The following is a 22,292-nucleotide window of genomic DNA, read 5'->3' as shown; positions in this document are numbered from 1 at the left end:
TATTTTGGTTTCTGTTTATTTCTTCCATGGAAGTTTGATTAGCTACCTAATAATCTTATTCTTTTTTGTAAACTTCTGTGATAAGGAAGATGTTTGTTTCCAAGTGCTAAATAATTTATTTTCAGGAAAAATTTTAGGAGTAATTAATGATAAAAAGGTTGAATTTTCTTACTTGCCAGAACTTATACATTTCTCCAGAATTATATTTCCTTTACCAGACTTAAATTTCTATATTGGTACTTTTAACATCAACATTTTTAGCGTTTTCTCTATTAAGACATGGAACATAAATGGCACATGGTGATCCCTAGAGAATCCTTAGAAGCTTCTTTAAAGACATACCTGAGACATCTTTACAAATTAAAGAGGAATAATAATTTTGGCTCTTAAGTCTGTGTTCACTCAAACAGGAATTTAGATTGATCAAAGTGTAGATGAACATATCTTGTCATTGATTGCAAAATGTTGTTCCAGTTGGTATTATGTTAGTATTTATTTAGTTCAGTTTCCTAAACCTTAGGCATTTCTATTATGTTTTGTTTTAGCCTTATCTTGTACCATGTAATTCCTTTAAATTAGGTTACCTAAAAAGAAAATAAACTATGACAATCTTTAAAATCACAGATTGGTGCTCTAAGTATTAACTATTAAAAGAAAAAATTCATATTCTACATAGAACAATGTCAAGTTCTCCAATTTTGGGAATACTGGTTTAGTTAAATTTCCACTAGTGCCAATTTTCTGCTACTTTATATTTTCATGAATGAATACTGACTGGAATTTAAAAACAGTGGTTCTCAAACCTAATGGTTTTGAAATCCTTTTACACTATTAAAAATAATTGAAAACCCCAAAGAGCTTTTATTTAGGTTATATCAGTGTTTACCCTATTAGAAACTAAAAGAGAAATTTGAAAGAAAATGGGTTGTAGTGGGAAGAGTGACCTTATTTTACATTTTTTTTGCAAATCTGTTTAATGTTGGACTTTAGTGGGAAGAGTGATATTGTTTTACTGTTTTGTAAATTTGTTTAATGTTTGGCTCTAGAAAATGACTGGCTTCCCATATTTGCTTCTGCGTTCCATCTATGGCAAAATGCTCTTTTGATTCAAGTACATGAAGAAGATCTGGGTTCACAAGGGTAATTAGTAAATGGAAACAAGTATATATTAACCTTTTCAGATAATTGTGAATAGTATTTTATACTGGAGTAAAACTTGACAAGCAGTAGTTTCTTGAAAGTGCTCTTGTGCATTACAGTCCATTCGTCTTCCTTGAATGGATCTTTTCCCCATGCATGATTTTGTAATATCATGTACCAAACATTAGAAGAATAATGATCTATTGAGTTATGCACATCTTCAAATTTTAGTGTTTTTTATTATACAAAATTAAAAACATATTTCTTAATATCAACCACTGATCTTGCTAGAAAATGTCTGCTAGATACAAAAGTCAGTAACCATAGTATGTCTGTCAAATGCTGTCTTGAGTAAAAAACCGTGTTCCAAGTATAAAGTGTCTCATTTAGCTTGCAAACCAGTTACGGGAATGGTTTTTCTTGAAATAACCACCCTGCTTCACAATGTAGCAGAAGTGTTTTATATGTATATGACCTATTTTGTTGTATAGAACATTATAAAAACATGTACCCAAGGATAGTGATTTAATAAAATTAATAATTTTACTGCTTCATCCAGGTATTCATAATTGAAATTCTTTAACTGCAGTGTATACATGTAAAGAATACAGTGATTACTAGTAAAAATTGAATGCAAGCATCTTCATTTTTGCTAAAACACCAGGGTTTTTTGCTCACCATTGCTTTTGCACCATCCATGCGAATGTCAATAGAGTGAAAAGCTCAATTAGATCGTAGTATTACAAGTATGTTCTAGTTTTAATAAGACATGAAATAGTTTTGAATTTGTGCACTTCCTGAAAGCGTCTTGGGGACTCTTTACACTCTGAGCCACACTTTGAGAACTGCTGTTTTAGTGGAATCCTGCTTTGAGATGTGGTTCTGGAAGTCAGTCATAGTTTGCTTGCTTCTTTTGGTCAGCTGTGAATTTAAGCACACTTCAGTGACAAGTTTTCAGGAGTAGATATGCATAATTCAGGAGTAGATATGCATAATTCTTTTAACGAAAAGGCTAAATTTAAAATGTTGCCTTTTGTTAATCTCTGTTGGAATTCTTGAAAAATGAAGTGACTTGTGAAGGTGAAAATTTTATAAACTATTTTGACAGAATTTTTTAGGTCAGCTCAACCGCTTGCTGTATGTATGACCTTGAGTAAGTTATTTAACAGCTGTGTGCCTTGGTTTTATGATCTCTGAAATGGGATAACAGTAGATCCTCTTCATAGGGTTGCTGTGAAGATTAATTGAATTAATTAAAATTGAGTTTTCATCATAAATTTATAATTTTATTGTACCACAGTCTTTTGAGATTTTGTTTACGTATATGTTGTTTCATGTTAAACCACAACTCTTAAATTTTGGTAAAGTAATAAAGCATCATTAAAAATTGTATTGTAAAAATATCACACATATTGTATACCAGTTCTATTTTAAAGCATAGAAGTAATTCATAGGAGAACTGAGGGCCTTGTGTATTGCTTTTTGGGTAGGTACACAGTTATAGTGAATTTAAAGTGATTCTCATTAATATTTGATTATATCAAGTTATAACGAGAAGTACTGCCTTAATTTCCATTGATATCCTTACTCTTAAACATAATCTCTACCTCTTGCATTTTGCTAGAAATATATAGCAGTGGGTTTATAGAAAGTAACAGTAACCTTAAGACTTGACTAGGAAGCTGGAAACCTCTACTCCTAAACAGTTAAAAATGATTTAATTATACTGTCTCTTTTTGTTAATCTTATGAGTGAAGCTGTGTGAAATAGTACTCAGTAATTTTCTTTGAGGAAATGTCAGTATTAGCAAATAAATTGAGGGTATGTATATTTAGTGAAAAATGCTGTTATACAGTCATGCGTTGCATAACAGTGGTGTTACATTCTGAGAAATGTGTTGTTAGGCAATTTTATCATTATGCGATCATCGTACAGTATACGTACACAAACCTAGGTAGTGTAGCCTACTACACACCTAGGCTGTATGGTACTAATTTTACGGGAGCACAGTCCTATATGCAGTCTGCTCTTGACTGAAATGTAGTTGTGTGGCACATGACTGTGTACAATAGTTGGTATTTTAACATAGTGATAGGCCACATTACCATGGATTCTTGTAAGACATGCTGATGATCTCATTGAGAGAAGATAGTTTAGAACTGGAGCCAGTTTATAATAGAGCATCAGAATGGGAATATTACGGCCACTGTCGAGTAATTGACTTAAAACCATAGATCTCTTCAGTATGTTAATATGTTTTCCACAGAATTTTGTTCATGAAGAAAATGAGATAATAGCATAATTTACAAATAATTTTCAGGAAAGTACTTAACTTTGTGAATAAATAAGCTAAACGTTGTTGTTTCAGAAAGTGATAGATAAAGCTGAAATTATAAAGAGACTATAAAAATGTTGCATCTCCTTCTTATTCCCACCAATGAATTATAGGCATCCAGTTAGTGTGTTAGTGCTTGCAAGGGGGATTTGAAAATTCAAGTCTTGAACAGTGAGACTATAATACTCACCCTCTGTTGGTGGTTAGATATTGTGTTCCTGATCTTTCATAGTTAAGGGAAATCCCAAAGTAAAAGTATAAGTTAAACCCTGTCTTCACAAAATGTCATGATCATAAAATCCATATGTCTTATTGTGTGGTGCTGGAATGCACTCAGCTTTTCAGTAAGTACCTGCTCTATATAAATAATTCCTGGAAGATTTGGGGTGTGCTGAAGCAGTCTACACTTTATCAGTAGGCTCTAGTGATGAGGAAATGACACCTTGGTTTGATTTATTGGTGATAATGCTAAATGTGATTATAAAATAGTATTTTCCATATAATTGGAAAATTTTGTGGCTTTTTAGTCAGTTTTATAAAATAGTCTAGCTTTTTTTTGCCAGTCAATAGTACTATCCATTACAATAGTCAAAGGTTTTATGAGAAGAGAAATACTTATTTTTAGGAAAGTTATAAAACAGTTTTGATAAAGATTTGGCATTTAAATTTTCTAAATAATGTGACAAAATATCTCTTCATGCTGCCACGTAAGTGTTGTTTTTCTTGTACCATAGCTTCATTAAAGATCACCTTTTGAGGGATACCCGTTAGATTAGATGGGCAGTGGATGTACTGCTTAGTGGCATTTATCCATCATAGGCTTTTATTTCCTCTTTTTCTAGCTTTATAGGTGCTTTTCACCAGTGTTTTGCATTATTCATTACAAACAAATTTGCAACACATTTTCATAAAGTTGCTTTTAAAGGTAGAAAAATTATGCTGTCTTTAGGTTTGGACGTTGCTACTTTTGTCTCAGTGTTTTTTATGATTGCTACATTTAATTCACTTGTCTGATACTGGAAAAGATCATATAGTAGTGTAAATTTCAATCATATAATATGTTAAGTAATTTCACGTAGAGATTTCATTGAAATTAATTTTATATAGTTATTAATAAATGAAGAGTTTTTAGGAAGAAGTTTCTATACTGAAATTTAAAACATTTTGTACATTGTATGACCTTTTGTGTGTCAGTTAACCTCAAGAGCATTATGTCTCAGATCTTGCCAACTGTGTAATAACACTTTTAGGTTTCTAGGTAAAATGCTTGTTCAAATAAAGGAAAAATGTTATGTCAAGTTTTCAGTAATTTTGTGTGTAGTGGAGACTTACGGCGTATCTGTAGGTCCTCGGCGAAATAATGCGTGAGTACTTAAGTGGAAATGCAAAGATGGATTATAGTATTTCAAAAATGAAAATTGTGTATAACTTTATTTTTAGATTAGTGATCCAAAGCTCTTTGTGTTGTATTTTTATACATTTGAATATAAAAGTAGTTAACAGTCATTTCTGTTTTAAGCCTTTAGTGACCCGAGAGGAAAAAATAATTGGCCCTGGTGGTGGTTATTACTGGTTTTTCCTTTCTTGGAATCTGGACATGTGTCTTTGATCTGTTGGAATAAAAACATTAAAATTATTCTGTGGTAGATTTTATGTGATCTGACTCATTGATAATCTAGCAGTATAAACTGGGTGCTCTAAGCACTTACAATATAAAGCCTTGAGAGACTGAAGTTTATTTTCAGTGTTATTAAGTAAATAATGTTGGCAAATTTAAATATTTTTAATGGAAAGTGATGTCCCAATTTATTCTTTTATTTTTGATTTTAGATGGGAAATGTGAAGTCATAAGATCGATAGGTTGACTGTGACAACTATGTTTACTTACAGAGAGAACAGGAAATGAGAATGGGTGATATGGGTCCCCGTGGAGCAATAAACATGGGAGGTAGGGATTTAAAGCAAAAAGGCTTCTGTAACTTACTTGCAATTCTTTGGGAACTGTACATGCTGTTTGTGGTATCTGCATATCAGTAACAAACTAAAGTTTGGAACCAACACTTGTAATTATGAAATCTCTTCATTTATTAAATTGAAAAAGTATGTTAGAAATAAATGCTCAGGAAGAACATTTTCATTTTGTTAATTTGAAGGCTAAAAGTTGTATTATACATTAATAGATTTCATGAAAGAAACCTGTAACCAGGTTTTAATACATCTGGAGACTTGTTCAGTCATTGCATGGTGTAATGCAGAGCTATGCTGTTGCATTTTTTAAAATCAAATTTTATGCCTTCAGATTGGCTTTCTTACCTTGCAAATTTGATAGTTTCTGAGTTGTAGTGTTTTTAAACTTTCTGAGAGTATTTTATAAATTTCTATTTTAGGATAACCTTTTGTGTAACTTGAAAGTTATTTTTATTCATTTTACTGAATGTCTTATGTACTTTGCCCTAACCTACAGTATTGTGCACAGAAGTACACTGTTTAGAGACATCTGTGACTTGTCAAGGAAATGAGATGTGTCTTGCACATTTAGGCTAATACATATCTTTAGAGTTGATGTAAAATTTTTAAGCAAGTGCTTATATTAATTAGCATCTTCACTGTTGATTGGCTGTATAACCAGCTTGTCAGGGAAACAGTATCAAGTAAATACGCTCAGGGAAAAATAAGTGCAGTTGTTTTCATAGGTCTCATTAAATTTGAAATGTCATACATTTAAGAATTAGATAAATAATTAAATTTTATATATTCATTTCACATTGTCAGACAGAAGCTGTCGTGAGGTCAAAATCTTTACATAACTCAAATGTGCATACTGTTGTAAAGATTACTTAACATTCCAATATGCATAACACGTACACCCACTGCAAAAGTCTAAATTGTACTTACAGTATGTGGTGTATGGAATAAAATATCTTGAAACATCTAATATGGGGAATGAGCATTTTCCATAATCAGTCTTTTTCCTCCCTTCCTCTCATGCCAGTTTCTTTGCCACTGCCACTCAGATAAACTAAAATTGTTTAATGCTGTTTACTTGATCACTTTTCTTATTTACCAATAAATAGTTACCAGCATCTGTACTTTGCAAAGGAAGCATGAAATATTGTCCTTACCCAGAAAGAACTTAATTATGAAGTTAGTACAGTGAACACATGAAATAATCACTGAACAAAGAGTACGCAAGAAGTTGTAAATTATGAAGCACAGTTGAGGATATAATAATGTACAAGTAGTTCAGTATTTATGTCTTTTTCAGAGTAAATTGTGGGGTGGTATACAGTATAGTCCAGGGGGTTTTAAAGATTATAGATGCGAGAGTATTATGGATTGTAGTTATTAGAGTATCAACATCAGAGCCAAACTTGAAACGTTTATGATGTTGCAGAGAACCTGAAACCATTCTGACTGCTTGATTAGCAACTTTATCAGAATAAATATGAGAGTATGCCTTTAGATTCCTTATTTAGTTAGGAATTTGAGAGAATTAAAAACTTTTACGGAATTTTTTCACCAGAGAACCATATTTATATTTGAGCACTTACTCAACTCCTCTTAAAGTGCAATCCATTTAATTTTCTACTCTTTATATTTTATTACGTGAGACTTTATCCTCATGGTTTACTGGAGTTATGAATCATTATCATGCAGTTAAATATTGCTATTAAGTGAGTAAATTATCCTATCAAGTTTCATTCATGGCATGTGGCAGTAGATTTTCTGCTGTATTACCAGTGTGTATACCAAGTGAAACATAGATTATGAAACTGCTTTTCAAGGGTCCAGATAATTCTTACATTTCTTAGATCTTTAAATTTAGGTTATGTGTAGCTGTGTGGTGGAAGATATAAATACTACAAATAAGATTCTACTTTAACTACTGATAGTTAGAAATATTATTTTTTATTTTTTATACCCATAATTTTATGGTTCGGATTGAATCTCACAAGTTAGGTGTAGCAGTTATATTCTGTTACAAAGAGATCCTTGATGTGTTTTTTAGGGGAAAGTTGAGGTAAGATTCCTGTTAGATACTGTCTCCAACATTCCTCATGTCCAGTGTAGGAGATGTGGAAGTCTCATAAAAATTTTTATTTACAGCTTTGCAAAGGGAGTAGGAATGTTGTTGGATAGTTAGAGTGTAGATTTGTGAGCAAGAACATTTTGGGATTGAGGAAATAATTCCTTCCCTATGAAGTTGCTAGATTCTTGGGAATTGGGTTCAGAACGAGCATTGTTGCCAGGGACTAATAGGGAGTAAGACTTCTTCCTCGCAGCCGCTCCCTGGACTCAGCCATATAGAGTTCCAGCTGCATTAGATAATGTGAGGTTGAATGAAAACTTCAACTCCTGTTAACAACGTGTTTTTGAGAAATTGAGTTCTGAGTGTCGTAAAATTGACCTACATAATGAAATACTAGAATAAAACTCTTTAAGGTGGATTCAGTCTTTCTTATGAATTTTTAATAATGTGTGAGTACTTTAAAAATGAAAAAATTCAAAGAAGATATCTAAAAATGTTGTATTTGAGGCCATTGTAAATGTAGTGTTACAACTCAAACACCATTGCAATTAAGATGAGACAGGTGGATATCTTTCTGATGAAAAAATTTGAGGTATATCTAATTGTTTCTTTTTCCAGAATAACAGCATGTTGAAAAAATTCAAATAGCTGTATTAATATTTGATCTGCATTTGGTAGCAGTTGCTTATAAAAATAAGTTTAGTCATGATAAGTCGTGTCAGTTTTTTGATTTGGATTACATATTTCTACATGAAGTTAAAAAACAGTACATCCTATAATTTTGGGAGGTGTTTAGTAAGTAACCATATAAAACTCAAGAGCTTAGTTACACTGAACTTTATATATATATTGGAGGAAATGGTTTCTCCTCTCACAACTTAATGCAATTTACATGCTAATATTTTTAGTCATGACTTTAAGAAAATAAAGTGGTTTCCTAAGTTCCATTTAAACTAGTAGAGCATGGTCACCATTGTAAGGGAATATTTGGTTCAGAAGCAGATTACAGCAAATAATACTGATTTTTTAAAAAACTTTCAAGTTTTTACAGTCTCAAATGTCCTAGAATAATTGATAGCTATCTCATTTGTTTTATGTACATTTGTTTTGGGGATGAAAATTGTATAGCATAGGTAATGCTCTGCTATAGAGTAGTTGATTGAGTGTCCCATTATCAAGGAAGGAAAATGATTTTGAAAATAGTAGTAGTGTTGCTATGTAGATTGCATAAGTATTGTTAAATTTTTAATGTTTACTAAACTAAGTTAGGACAGCTCTAAGTAAAGATTGTTTTGCATAGATGCGTTTAGCCCAGCACCTGCTGGTAACCAAGGTCCTCCTCCAATGATGGGTATGAATATGAACAACAGAGGAACTATACCTGGCCCACCAATGGGTCCTGGTCCTGCCATGGGACCAGAAGGAGCTGCAAATATGGGAACTCCAATGATGCCAGATAATGGAGCAGTGGTAATGTATCATAAACATTATTTTGATTATATTCAATAATATATACTTCCACCCCAAAGGTAACTTCACACTTAACATAATTTGGCATCATTTGTTTTGCCAGTAAAGATCAATATCCAATGAAGAAGAAAGAATTTTGTGAAGTTGATGTTGGTTTATGAGAGGCACTTTTTAAGTATCCCAAGAGTTAGGTTTACTATCTATGGCATGCTTTTGTACTTAAGTATATAGCAAATATATCTGTTAATTATAGTTATTTTTATAGTGCTTTTAATTTGTATCCATCTCCTACCAGCATTCAATGTAACAGTCAAGTATTTTGTGATTGTTTTCTTTTCCTGTGTAGACTCCTTGCCTTTTGTGGAGTTTGTGGGGGACAAAACTCTAATATGTGTGAAAACACAATTTTTCGTGAACATTTTTAGTGAAAAGATCACTTATGACTAATTTCAGAGTTTATTTTAACTGTAAAATAATTTTCTTTAAAGTTTTAAAATACCTTTTAAATTTATATGGTTGCATTCTTATTATACAATTACTGATTACGTTTGCTCCTAAATTTAAAGTAGACAATTTTATGTTTTGATTTGAGAGTGTGAAGATATCTTTGTGGGGGTTAAATACTATAAAAACGTTTTTCATTTGTAATTATTATATTTAAATAGCAGTAGCAAAACTGATCCCTTTTTTCATTTCTCTTAAAGCCCGTCACTATTTAAATGAGGCTTTATATTGGTAAAACATTTTCTCACTTGGTTTTTGTTATTGATTGTTTTAAATAACATTTAGAAAAGGAAAATGGGTTGATTGTATATTTTGAAAAGGCAGTTTAGTTTTGGAACTACCACAACAAATCTCGAGGCGCCATTGCTCCTAAGAAAGAAGCACTGCCAATTAAACCAGACATACCACAGCTGTAAATCCATCCTGATCTCAGAGATGTTCGAAGAGACTGCATCTTACAATGGATGGATGCAATGCTTTATCAGTTTTAAATTTATTTACTTAAAATGCAGTCTTTAAAAATTTTGAAAAATTGGATTTGCTAACAATTTTTTTTTCTTTTTCAATGAGCCTTTGTACAGGGAGAAAAACAGGCAGTGCAATAGTATCTACTATGATCAGATGGTGCATAATTAGTGTACTTGTTTCCTTCAGTGGAGGCTTTATCTTATAGTAAAATATCTGAAAGCTAGTGAAAGCTTGTACTGCTTTGGTTAGGTTTTTGTGTAGAATATAATCTTCACTAGTAACTTAGACGTAACATTAACTGGCCCATTTTCCCACTCCACTCCCTAAACTTGTAAACTGTATTTAAATATCACCCTTGGTCTTTCTCACACTTACATTTTACTACTGCTAATAGGGGGTTCTAGTCAGTCTTTGAGATATTAGTGTTTATTATTGTGAAGTTTCTCAGAATATGTGATTCAGATATTTAATAGTGCATGTTAATAGTCAGTTTTTAAAACTATTTTTTCAATAATACTTTCCAGAAGAGCACTTCATAAATTTTCATATTGAAATTATAACTCTTTGTATTTGTACTTAGTACTCTATCTGTTAAAAGCATTGCTGTTTTAATTTTTAGAATGTTTACTCTTTCAGATGATGTGATCTGCTCCCAGTTTATCTCTCTGATGTTTTAAAAGTATTTATTAGGCAGCACAGTTACGTGTGATATAAGCTTTTTAATAAAAGAGACCAGAACAGTGTTATAATACTGATTAGGTTTAGTATGGCATTTCCTTCATAAAATCAGTTCTTTTTTTCATGAAATTGGGGTATAGCATTAGCAATATGTAACTCTTCAGATGCTTCTTTTTTCTTTTCTTTTTTCTTTTTTTTTAACGTAGTAACTAATTAAATTGCTCCTTTCTTCCTTCTATGTGTGATCCTGATTCTGCTGGACTTTCTGCTGAACTTCATGACACCACCACTTGGGATTTTGCCAATTTTTCTTGTCACTTATATTTGGCGTGTTCCAAATGGACTTCATATTTATTATGTGGTATTATAGCACAATGATAGATTTCCTCAAGGACCGCCGTCTCAGATGGGATCACCTATGGGTAGTAGAACAGGTTCTGAAACCCCTCAAGCACCAATGAGTGGTGTAGGTCCTGTTAGTGGTGGTCCCGGTGGTTTTGGTAGAGGAAGCCAAGGGAGCAACTTTGAAGGCCCTAATAAGCGTCGTAGATATTAAACATTCTTTCATTCCTGGCTATTTAGAGAAAAAAAATTCAGTGATATGCCTTTATACTTTCACCTGTTACCAGGAAGAAATGGTTTTATTGTTAATGTATGTAGACTTTAAAGTTTTTCTTTTGTAAAACTTGAGGTTTTTGTATTTTTCTTTATTCATAATCTTTGTAGATTAGAATGGTAATGCTCATGGTTGTGAATGTTTAAATGTGTTTGTGACTTTAGCTAAAGTAAGTATGCCATAGTACTGTGAAATCTGTGTGGTTAATTTCAATAAAGAAATCATTTTGGATAATTTAAAAACGTTATTAGTGGTATTCTCTTATAGTTTTACTAAGATTGCTGTAACAGTAATACTTTGGTTGCTTTAACTAATCTCAGCCACTTAAAAATGAAAATGATTTTCTGCTTTTTAGTTTGTGCAAGTAGCACTGAAGATAGAAGCTTAGTGAAAGCTCATGTCAATAAGGGGTAGATAGAGCAATATTGGGGAGGAGTGGGAATGGGAGTTCACATCTGTATAAACCTTTGATGTTCTGTGAAATCAGAGTTACTGTCTGCATTTCATATAGATTCTGAATATTCAAATATTCTGGCAAGGAATATTAAGGATATCTTTGTCCTGTGCTGATTTCTCCAAATAAATCTTTTGAATCTTGAAAGCAAACTGTTTGAAGGCAAATCTCTTTTGCTTATAAATAATATCTATTTTTCATCTTATCTGCCATTATTTATTTGGTGTTAATATCTAGATCTTAACCTTTAAATTTTCTTTAAAATCAAACAGTACCGTTAGGTTGGATGTTAAGTGAGGATTTGCTGTGCGATTTAGAAGAATTTAGGCATTTCTTGAGAATGCTGGTTTCTAGAAGTGTTAAAGATGGCTTGACTCTGCAGTGTCATAAATATTTCCATATAGTTTGGTAATTCTCTCCAGTAAAACGTGTCTGACAGGCCAGATGTGTTTGTCTCCAAGGAATGCAGTTCAAGGGTTGATTTTGGAAAAACAGAATTACTTTGGGAATGGCTAAGGTCATTGGAATCAGGTTAGATCCCTCTATTATCAATTAGGTATTTTGAAGTTTGATTTTTAATGCTAGGGAGAAACTGCTTTTGTCACATTTTAATTTTTGTTCCAAAACAAAGTCCTCAGTGTATTTAAAATTTTGTATGCTAGGCATGTTTAATTTAAAATTACATTTAAGGAATTATATTTGAAACTTAAATCATAAATCTAATGCAATAGCCATTGATCATATAGCATAGTTATTTCTCATGTAACATGTCATGGTGTTACTAGATCATGCTTTTAGCATTGTTCTGAAGAATAGTGTGTTCTTTTTAAATCAACAGTATGTGAATATTACCTCTCATTTTTGCATAGTTTCTGTTTTTGCTGGAATGCATACTTTGGAAAGAAAGAAATTTGGTTATTTAAAATCTTGCATGAAAGCAGGTGGCTGTAAAGCATAATTGAGATGCATTCTTACGTACCAATTAAATTTTTCTTATGTACTATTTTATGTTCTATTTTTTAGACACAACCATATAGATGGAATTATTTTCTAAAATTTTCAGTATTCACTGGTATTTGGGGTTGATAAATCTTTGAAAACACAATTTGGAGATTGTAAAATAATACAGACTTCCTCGTCACGTTTTCCATGAGTCTGAGTTGGCAGGGAGTAGAGTGGTATTTGTTTTAATTTGTTACAGTAGTAGCGGTGTGGAGAGTTTTAACGTTGGCTTTAATTTTTAAGTGATGTCTACTGCATCTAAATATGCCTTTCCTATCGTCTGTATTTTTGTTCATATAATCCTTAGGTAATTTTTAGCATTGTATTTTGCTTCAAAGCTGAATTCAGGTTGGGAGAAACTTTATCCTTTGATGTTAATACCAAGCTATCTTTGGCCAAGGCTGTGAAATTTTGTAAGGTTGATTTCAAGAACAATTGAAAGCCAGTGCACAAAGAGATGATGTCCTAATTTCCTGAACGTTCTAGTGTCCGGCTCAGCTCTGGCTCCAGGAACAGAGTTCTACACAGCTTTTCCCCTGCATCAAGAAAATCCTTGTTCCAGTACTTACCAAGTTTACCCTGGGAACAGTCAGCTTCTGAGTGACAGTCAAGTGGAGCATCTGTGAACTCCTAGTTACTCAGTTTTTAGTGTTTTTGTATAGTTAAACAATTTTGTGGCTGGTTCATTCAGGAATTTTTCATGTGAATTAGGATACCAAGGAAGATACTTGAATGTTAATTGCTTAAAAGTGGTAGATACAAAAATAAAGAATAGTATTAGCTTTTCTAAATAAATGTCAATTTGTTATATATGCTACCATAATTCTTTCCATAAGAAGGTAATATGAAACAATTTTAGTATTATCACAAAATGTGTTTCTTTGTGTGTCATGATTTGAAACACCGAGTTTATAAAGTCTGCAGAATTTAGGTTTTATATGATATTAATGTGTAATTAATATGCACAAAATAAAGGAACACCCATTTTCCTAAGTGTTTTATTTTAGCAGTGTATTTTGTCAGAATTTCCCCATGATTGTTTATTTTGAAAATAAATGCATTGATTTTCTTCTTGACAGATCTAGGTTTTAAAGAACTTTTGGTTCCCTCCTATTTCAGTTCCTTGAGTTTTTGGATGATTCTGTTTAAAATCAGTGCTGAGCATTCAATAGAAGAAATTAAATATTTGTTTTTAACCCTACATCAGTAATATTAGGAAAAAATATCTGTTACAGCTGGAATTGCTGTTGAATAGAAATTATCAACAAGATAATATCTGAAACGTTGGGTCTTGTTTCTCAAATACTAATTGAAATTATACCTTTAGATTTTATTCAGAAACATACTTGCTAAATATTTCAGTAACTTTATGTTTATATTGTAAAATGTATAATAATTGCTCAATTTCAGTGTGAATGATTTATAGTCAGGTTGATAATTTCAACCTAGATTCTGAATGAGAAAAAGAAACATAAATGTGTGATTGATTGTTGTGAAAGAATATGATCAAATGTATATTGAAACCTTTAAAAGGTTTGAAATTTAGTGTCAAATGGGACCAGTCAGAAGTAAAAGGGACACATTATTTTGCAAAAATAGAGGAAATTTCCTGGGGAGTAGTGTTGTATTTAAATGTTTTGTATGTGTTAAGAGTTTGTCACAATACCTAATAATATGTTAAAATACATTTCTGAAATTTGAGAGGATAGCAATGATTTAAAAAGTCACACTTCTTATTTTTCAAGAATAAGACTGTGAACACCCACATACCTAACTGCTAGATTCAACAGTTGTAAATGTTTTTCTGTGTTTACTTCATAGTTAGATAGATATTTGTAGACAGGGACTTAGTTTTGGTGGAAGGGGGGCAAACTACTTCAAAGTCAGTAGCACGTCTATCTCTTAAGTTGTATAGCCCAGTAAGGGTTTATTCCATCATAAACAAATCATGATTAAATAAATTGACAATAATTTCATGCTTTACCACAGCAGTATTTCCTTTCTAGCACCCTTCATTACTAAATTTTTTAAAAATAGGAAACAATTTTAGTGTGCCCAACTTTACATACTGTTTTTTCCAGTTGTGTAAAATGGAAGTATGCATACAGATTCCTTGTTGAATGTGGTCAAGTAATTTATAGAACGTCATTCTAGGGAAAGAGTGAAGAATTTCACTATTTTTATAGTATTTGATGATAAATTTTTTTGGTATGTGATCTTTAAAATCTGGATTTATGCGTTATATATTGTGTTACCTTTTATTTTTTCATGTCAGAAGCACTATCTTCTAAGTGTAGGAAAAATGTTTTAAAATTTTCTTTTTCCTCGATTATTGAATAACTTAGTGATTGAAGTTTGACTCTTATAAGACTGAATATTTAAAGGGTCAATCACAGTGCTGTGTTATCTTGGGAATGTTGTTTGACTTCCTGTCTTTTTCTATAAAACTCTTTAGATTATAAGTGTCTCTAAGGGTTCCTTTTGGTTGAAACTTAATATTTGGTTATATTTTTATTTACCTGATGGAATTAGCATTATGTACTTGTTTTATGTTACTTAATTTTCCATTTCAGTAAGAGAAGCTTGTACTTTCCAAATGGAGGACACTGCATTTATTAAAGTAATCTAGCCAGAGTTCATAGTATACATTTTAAGAAATTCTTTTCCCAGTATATTGTTTTATGGCTTGAACGATCTTTGTTTATTTAAACATCTTAAGCTAGAATTACTGTTTGTCTTTCTGAATTAAAGAAATGAATTTTAAACGATAGTATATTCTGTTTTGTAGAATATAATCACCCAGATTTCATATAAGGCACTTCTGTCTTAAAATCGAATTGGTGGGATTAGGTAGGATTAAGAAGTGTACTTCTTTAGTTTGAATACATGATTTTTCTTTTCAAGTTTCCTTATTTTTAAAGAAGTTACAGTTATTAAGAAAGGATTTTTAGTTAGTTATTAAACACAAGGGTCCTGCCTGCACTACATCAGTAGTAATGTAAGTGGACCTTATATTTCTGAAATATTCTGTATAATTGCATTGTTCATGGTGTTGAAGACTTTGGAATTGATGTTTATGTCTAAAATTTGTTTCAAGCTCCGAAATTGTCATTACAAAGTCAATTTCAAGTTTTTATTTATTGTACATCTCAAGTTAAGGTAGAAAATATGTATGAGGGAGTATCAAAAACTTCAAACTTCAATCAGTGGCCACAGTAACCCGTTGTGTTTCATATTATGTCTGTGACTGGGTCTCTAAGGCATGTTATTCCTAGTGGTGTTTTCTTTTATGCAAAATGTCAACCAACCAGACTCTTGTGAATGTGAGTGAATTTTTGCCTGTGTTTTTGAGTTTTTGAAGAACTGTGTAAATACCATCCTATCACTATTAACTTTGCTATCTTTGGCCTATGAGTTACTTACATTTTATTTTTGTATTTAAATAATTTATTTTCTGCCAGTTATTCATATTATCTCCTGCATGAAAATAGAGAAAACATTTTATTGTACATTTTGCCAGAATAATTGTAGTTAATTTTTCTTCAGGGTATTTTCAGATTACTAGATAATGTAAATTCCTGTCAAATGTGAGACATTGCTTAGATTTACAAATGTTGCCTGGTGTTTTTATGTAATGAGGAAAAGTAATCTCACACATAGTGATTCTCTTGTAATAATTTCTGAGGCTAGTGGTAACTTGTTCAGTGGTCACTTAGTCTATAATGTTAATTCTTTGAGTTGGTTAGAATATTTACATGTTCGTGGACTTGGTTAGAATATTTTAAACATTAGGATAACTATGAAGCTAGCACTTTAGCAAACTGAATATAGTAATTGGAATAATTGTCTACAAAATGATACTTTACTCAGTCATACAGAATTTGTGCGAGAATCATATCATTCAGAATTTCACTATATTCATTTATTTATTGTACCACTAGGTATCGAGGGGTCCTTTTGTGTACTGGACCTTTTCTCAGGGCTGAGATACAACAGTGGAAAAACAAAATGCCTGCTCTAAATTAAAGGACAGCAGCCGTGAACATCCCTCTAAATCGGTGGTTCTCACACCACAGTGAGCATTAGAATCACCTGGAGGGCTCATTAAAATACAGATTTCTGGGCCCTACACCACAGTTGAAGATTCAGCAGGTCTCAGGTGGGGTAAACTGTGCATTTCTTACAAGTTCCCAGTTGATACTGATGTTGGGTTTGCGGACCCCACTTTGAGAACCTCTGTTCTGAAGTATTACTCAAAAGAGACACAATAACATTTTTGGTTGGTTGATATTTTTTGATAGTGGCATAGATTACTGTCCTGGTATGTTATCTGTTTGGGATCCCTGACCAATCACCGAGACCGTCCAAAACACTCTCGAACTTTTCTAGTTACTGCCAGTTAACAAGCACTGCAAAAAGTCCGTTATTTTTGACTAGGCAATGTCATGGCTATTGGCTGCTAATTCTTACACATAATCTGGATTTATTATGCTTTTGTGGACTAGGATTTTATTGTTGTGTTTGCAAGACTGGTTAATTCAAGTGAAGAGGAAATATGGAAAAGTACAATTTGAAAATTTTTCACTTAACCCATTTTCAACTGTCCATACCAGTATGAGAAATGAAACGATGTAATAATCTGTTTGTGTGTCAGTATATTTGAACATGCTTATGCCTGACAGGTGAAGGTGCTAGAAAACTGTCCTGGTCTTTTCTTACCATCCTGGTAAATATGAATAGAGATACCATTTTGTTGGATTAAAATGACGGCCTGACCTTTCTTTTGTATGAGCTAGTGTTTTGCTTTTCTAGATTGAAGTTAAAGATTTGATAAATGTATTTTCTAAGAGTATGAGTCTCTTTATTCACTGTAGTTTCCTTTGCTTTTGCAGCTTCAATTTTCGTTAGTCACTTTAGAAAGTAATGCCCACCAAGGAGTTCAATAAATAGGAATTGTTAAGTAATTTTATGGTAAAAAGTTATAGCCTGTCTTGTGAGACTTTACAAAGATTTATACTACATATATATAATTCATTTCTTTCTTTTTTTTTTTTTTTTGAGTAAGATTAGCCATGAGGTAACTGCTGCCAATCTTCCTCCTTTTTCTGAGGAAAACTGGCCCTGAGCTAACATCCGTGCCCATCTTCTTCTACTTTATATGTGGGACACCTATCACAGCATGGCTTGCCAAGCGGTGCCATGTCTGCACCCGGGATCCGAGCCGGCAAACCGCGGGCTGTCAAAGTGGAACGTGTGCACTTAACTGCTGAGCCACCAGTCCAGCCCATACATATATATAATTCAAAGTCTATTCAAAATGACACAGTGTATTAAAATAATTAAGTTGGTCCATAATGAGAGCATGTAATTTCTGTATGGATAATAGTTTCCAAACTGTTGTGACTATATTAGTGTAAAGAAATAATCACTTGGTTTGCAGCCTTCTAAATATCTCAGAAGATAGTTTCTAGAACTTTGTGGTATCTGCTAAGAATATCTGCGTAGAGGAAACAAGCATAGAGACTTATTTCTAATTGTAATTCAGATGTCACCTGGGAGTCTCTCTGTTCTGCTTCCCAAAGACTACCCTGGCATAGTGTCCTCTCAGCTTTCCCAGGAAATCCGCTTTGACCAAGCATTTTGTGATTTTTGTAAACTAGAAATAGGTTTGGCTACGGGAGGACGTGTAACCTGTGATCGAGGAAGTCCTCTCATCTACCATTTTATCTTTGAACCTTGGACCAACCCACCCCGCCCTCATTTTTTTAAAAATATTTTATTAAGGACTCAATTTTCTTGCTCTTTGGAAGTCTAGGACTTAGGAGACCTGGCTTCTACCCCAAGGTAGCTTGTTAACGTATTTTCCAAATGGAATTCTCAAGCAAGCTGGTGAGAGTGAAACTTTGTTTCATCTGTCTTGTAAAAGAAAATATGTATGTATAGATTTCTTTTTTTCTTTTTTAATGATTGGCACCTGAACTAACAAGTGTTGCTGATCTTTTGTTTTCTCCCCCTGCTTTTTCTCCCCAAATCCACCCAGTACATAGTTGTATATTTTAGTTGCAGGTCCTTCTAGATGTGGCATGTGGGATGCTGCCTCAATGTGGCCTGACGAGCGGTGCCATGTCTGCATCCAGAATCTGAACCAGCAAAACCCCGGGGCCACCGAAGCGGAGTGTGCAAAACTTAACCACTTGGCCCTGGGGCACTCACCAACTGCAAGGTGTGAAACCTGAGCAGGGCACCCTGGTCCTCCTGCCCTGCCCTGCTCACACCCCCTCCCACCTCAGCCCTAGATAGCTTGGTAGATTTGTTTTTTCTGTTCAATTACTTATTACTGGTTTTATTCAATCAAATTATCATTTTAACGTCTGTTGCAATGTTTCGATAGTTTATTGAGGTATTTCTCTGCAACAATGAGTGCTTAACTTTTTATTTTTAGGCACATAAATGCAGAAAAATCTGATAGATTTTGAAAGAGGAAACTGTCTTTTGTTTCTGCTGTACTTCCCAAACTGTACATTACTTAAGTTTTCTGATTCAGATTATGCATTTCCTATACTCCTGCCCCATATTTAACAGCCCCACTATTATCATACTAGGCAGCCATGAAAGTTTATGCTTAATTCGTTGCTGCTATTTAGGTTTATGCTTGACGATTAATTAGGAAAATTAAGATCCTGATTTTTGGTTCTTAGCTCTATATTATGCTACATTCACCTTTATCTTGAGCCATTAAAGTTTTTAAAAGGTTAGTAAGAGGAAGGTTAGAAGTTTTTGGAAGATGATAGGCTGCAAATTTTGGGGTTGGGAAATACAGTATAGAAAATGCGGGGGCCGGCCCTGTGGCTGAGTGGTTAAGTTTGCGCGCTCTGCTTCGGTGGCCCAGGGTTTGGCCGGTTCTCATCGTGGGCATGGACATGGCACCACTCATCGAGTCATGCTGAGGTGGCATCCTACATGCCACAACTGGAAGGGCCCACAACTGAAAATATGCGACTATGTACTGGAGGGCCTTTGGGGATAAAAAGGCAAAAACATAAAAAATCTTTACGCAATTTCTTTTGTTTTTTTTTTAATTCAGATTCTTAAATTTCTGCCTTGCAATATAATGTGCTTGTGTTTTGTGAAGAATATGTTTCACATGATCTTTTAGACCTGTGAATGGATGAGATAGTCCCTAGGTTGATTGAAAATGCAGATCTCATAATTTGAATTATTTTTCAGCAACTTCAACAATGTGGAAGAACAATACTTGCCACAACCAGTTTCTTGTAATTTTTTTTTTTTTACAGGTCATAAGTATAATATATAGTTAAATAATTTAGCAACACTGAAAACACTCAATACTGGTTTTCTGCAGTTGCTCTTTTGACAGTACTTTCTTGCAGTCTGGACGCTGCAGGTACAACTGCACAAAGTAGAGTGACCTCAGCTCTCATGGTGCTTGTGTTCTGGACCTTCAAGAGCAAAGAGAGGGACCACTAGAGTTGAAGTAACTCATGCGGGTAGGGAAAATGACAGCTGCCCTTGTAGCTAAAGGGACTAGAAAATGCCTGTCTCGGGTGATGACGACATCCTGTGATTTAGTCTGCTGATATAACAAAGTTGTGATGAAGTAAGTGGGTGCAATAAGTCTACTGCTGGAGCTGTGCTGTCCCTTGTGGTGGCCACTTGTGGCTGTTGAGTCTTTAGAATGGGACTAGTGAGACTGTAACTGAAGTTTTAACTTTATTGTAATTAACTTAAATTCAGTTATCAGTATGGTGTTAATCATATTAGGAACAACTTGGATATGTGAATCTACTTCTGCATCTTAAATTTAATCAAATCTACATACAAGTATTGAAGAAAATTTATCACTTGAATTAGACTTGATATGAAGAAAAGAATGTAATATATCTCAATAATTTCTTTTATGATTACATGTTATATATATTGGGTTAAATAAAATATACTACTAAGCTACTTTCATCTGTTTCTTTTTTCCCCTTTAACGTAGCTTCTAAGAAATTTTAAAGTTTCTTATGTTGTTTGCGTTATTTTTCTTCCATACACTGCTGATCTGGAATAGTAACTTTGTCAAATTTTTATCTTTTCTCTACATGATTGTCATCCCAAAGTCTCATTCTGTGGTCTGTAATTATGAAATTTGTTTGTTTTTGTCTTTTTAAATGAATAATTTGAGATTGAACTTCACAGTTGAAGTGTATATTCATCATTAGGTGTCAGTGAGAATGATTGCCTGTAGTAATTATAATTACTTGGTGTTTGTGCAGGAGTTCAAGAAAGGAGTTTGAGCATCCAGTTCTCAGGAAATAAATTGTGTACATTAAGCTTACCTTTAACTCCTTTCACCTCTGTTACTTTTCTTGTGTGTTTATTATCTACTTGATGCTCTTTCCATAAAATATTTAAGCAAATACTGTAAGTCTTGAAAAAGTTTTATTGTCATACAAGATTTCTCTCAAAATCTTTTTGCGAAGTTTTCCTGTTCATTTGTTTGTTTACTTCATTCCATCCAGGATGTTAGCTCTGAGAACATAGGGATCTTATTTATCATTTAGCGATTTATTCATGTTTCCTAGCAAGTCCTTATTAAATTTTTGTTTAGTGAATGAATGACACCGACTGTAGGAAGGACATGGTGTTTACTAATAAGAATATAAACATGAACAAAATATGGTTCCTGCCCTCTTGGAATTTGGAGTTTGATGAGGGTAAGCAAACTGTCAGACTAATTGGTAGTAATGAAGGGAATAGGAAATGCTTTGAAAACCCAGAAGCAGATATCTACTTAAACTGGGCAGACGGGGAGGACTTCACTAAGATCAGTTTTGGACAGATGTTAAAGGTGAGTAAGTACTTGCCAGTTGTAGGTTTTTTGCAGGGAGAGGGTAGGGAGGGTTGTGATGATAAGATGATGTGGACAAAAGGATGCCAATGAGCAGAGATCCTGAGCAGTTAATGAGGAGCTGTCTAGGGGAGGGAGCTAAGAAGGGAAGAAGTAAAGTTTAGATAAAAATGTGTTTGATCTAAGTTAGGGAGTTTTGATCACCTTTGAGGGACTATGAGTCAGGACAGTTTTAAGTACAAGAGTGACTGGATCAGAAATAGCCAGAGGGACCACATAGTTCATTGATCCACTCCCGACCCTGCACATGATACTTGAAAGGATCTTTAGTGTCAGGATTGTTCAGATTCTATACAGGAGTAATTCAGAAGTTGAGTGACTTTAACAGACTAGTGTCTTGGTGGGAGAGAAAGAGATGCAAAGTGATCTAGGAGTTTCTAATTTGAATGATGAGGTGATGGTGATACCAGTAACTGAGACACGGAAGGTAAGTGTGTTCACTATTTGGGGGGGATGTAGCTCCTTGATGGAGAGGAAGGTATGATCCGTTGGTTTTTTTACTGTTTTGCTTTTAAGTACCTATGGTCCTTTGCTATTTTAAAGACTGGGGCAAGTCCCTCTACCTGGTAAAGAATGTTCTCTCTCAAGGCACTGTCATTACTGAAGGGGACTGTAATAATTTCCCCACTTGTCCTGCTTTGACTTTTGCTCTTGCAGTTTATTCTCCACTAGTATCTGGTG

General features: G+C 33.4%; 1 protein-coding gene across 25 annotated transcripts in view; it reads left to right on the top strand.

The window, feature by feature from the left end:
* The window catches only part of PSPC1 (paraspeckle component 1), a 109,793-nt gene that overhangs the window by 61,210 nt on the left and 26,291 nt on the right, over nt 1-22,292 (top strand). For 4 of the 25 annotated variants that reach the window (XR_002800940.2, XR_002800938.2, XR_002800939.2 and 1 more), the window contains exons 7-8: nt 5,366-5,423; nt 8,806-8,975. The exons of 18 other annotated variants lie outside the window; for them this stretch is intronic. Coding sequence is in view for 1 of the 7 variants with exons in the window: in XM_023621348.2 (XP_023477116.1) it covers nt 5,366-5,423; nt 8,806-8,975; nt 10,996-11,181 (414 nt within the window). In the remaining 6 variants the exon portion in view is untranslated. Of the gene's footprint in view, nt 1-5,305; nt 5,424-8,805; nt 8,976-10,995; nt 11,848-22,292 lie in introns of those variants that run through there. 3 more of the 25 variants (XR_011427649.1, XM_023621348.2, XR_011427648.1) reach the window with 3 other exon arrangements.

Source organism: Equus caballus, chromosome 17 (genome assembly GCF_041296265.1).
Source record: "Equus caballus isolate H_3958 breed thoroughbred chromosome 17, TB-T2T, whole genome shotgun sequence".
Lineage (NCBI taxonomy): Eukaryota > Metazoa > Chordata > Mammalia > Perissodactyla > Equidae > Equus > Equus caballus.
Note: the sequence above shows the minus strand (reverse complement) of the source record. Positions and strands in the feature narration are given on the sequence as shown.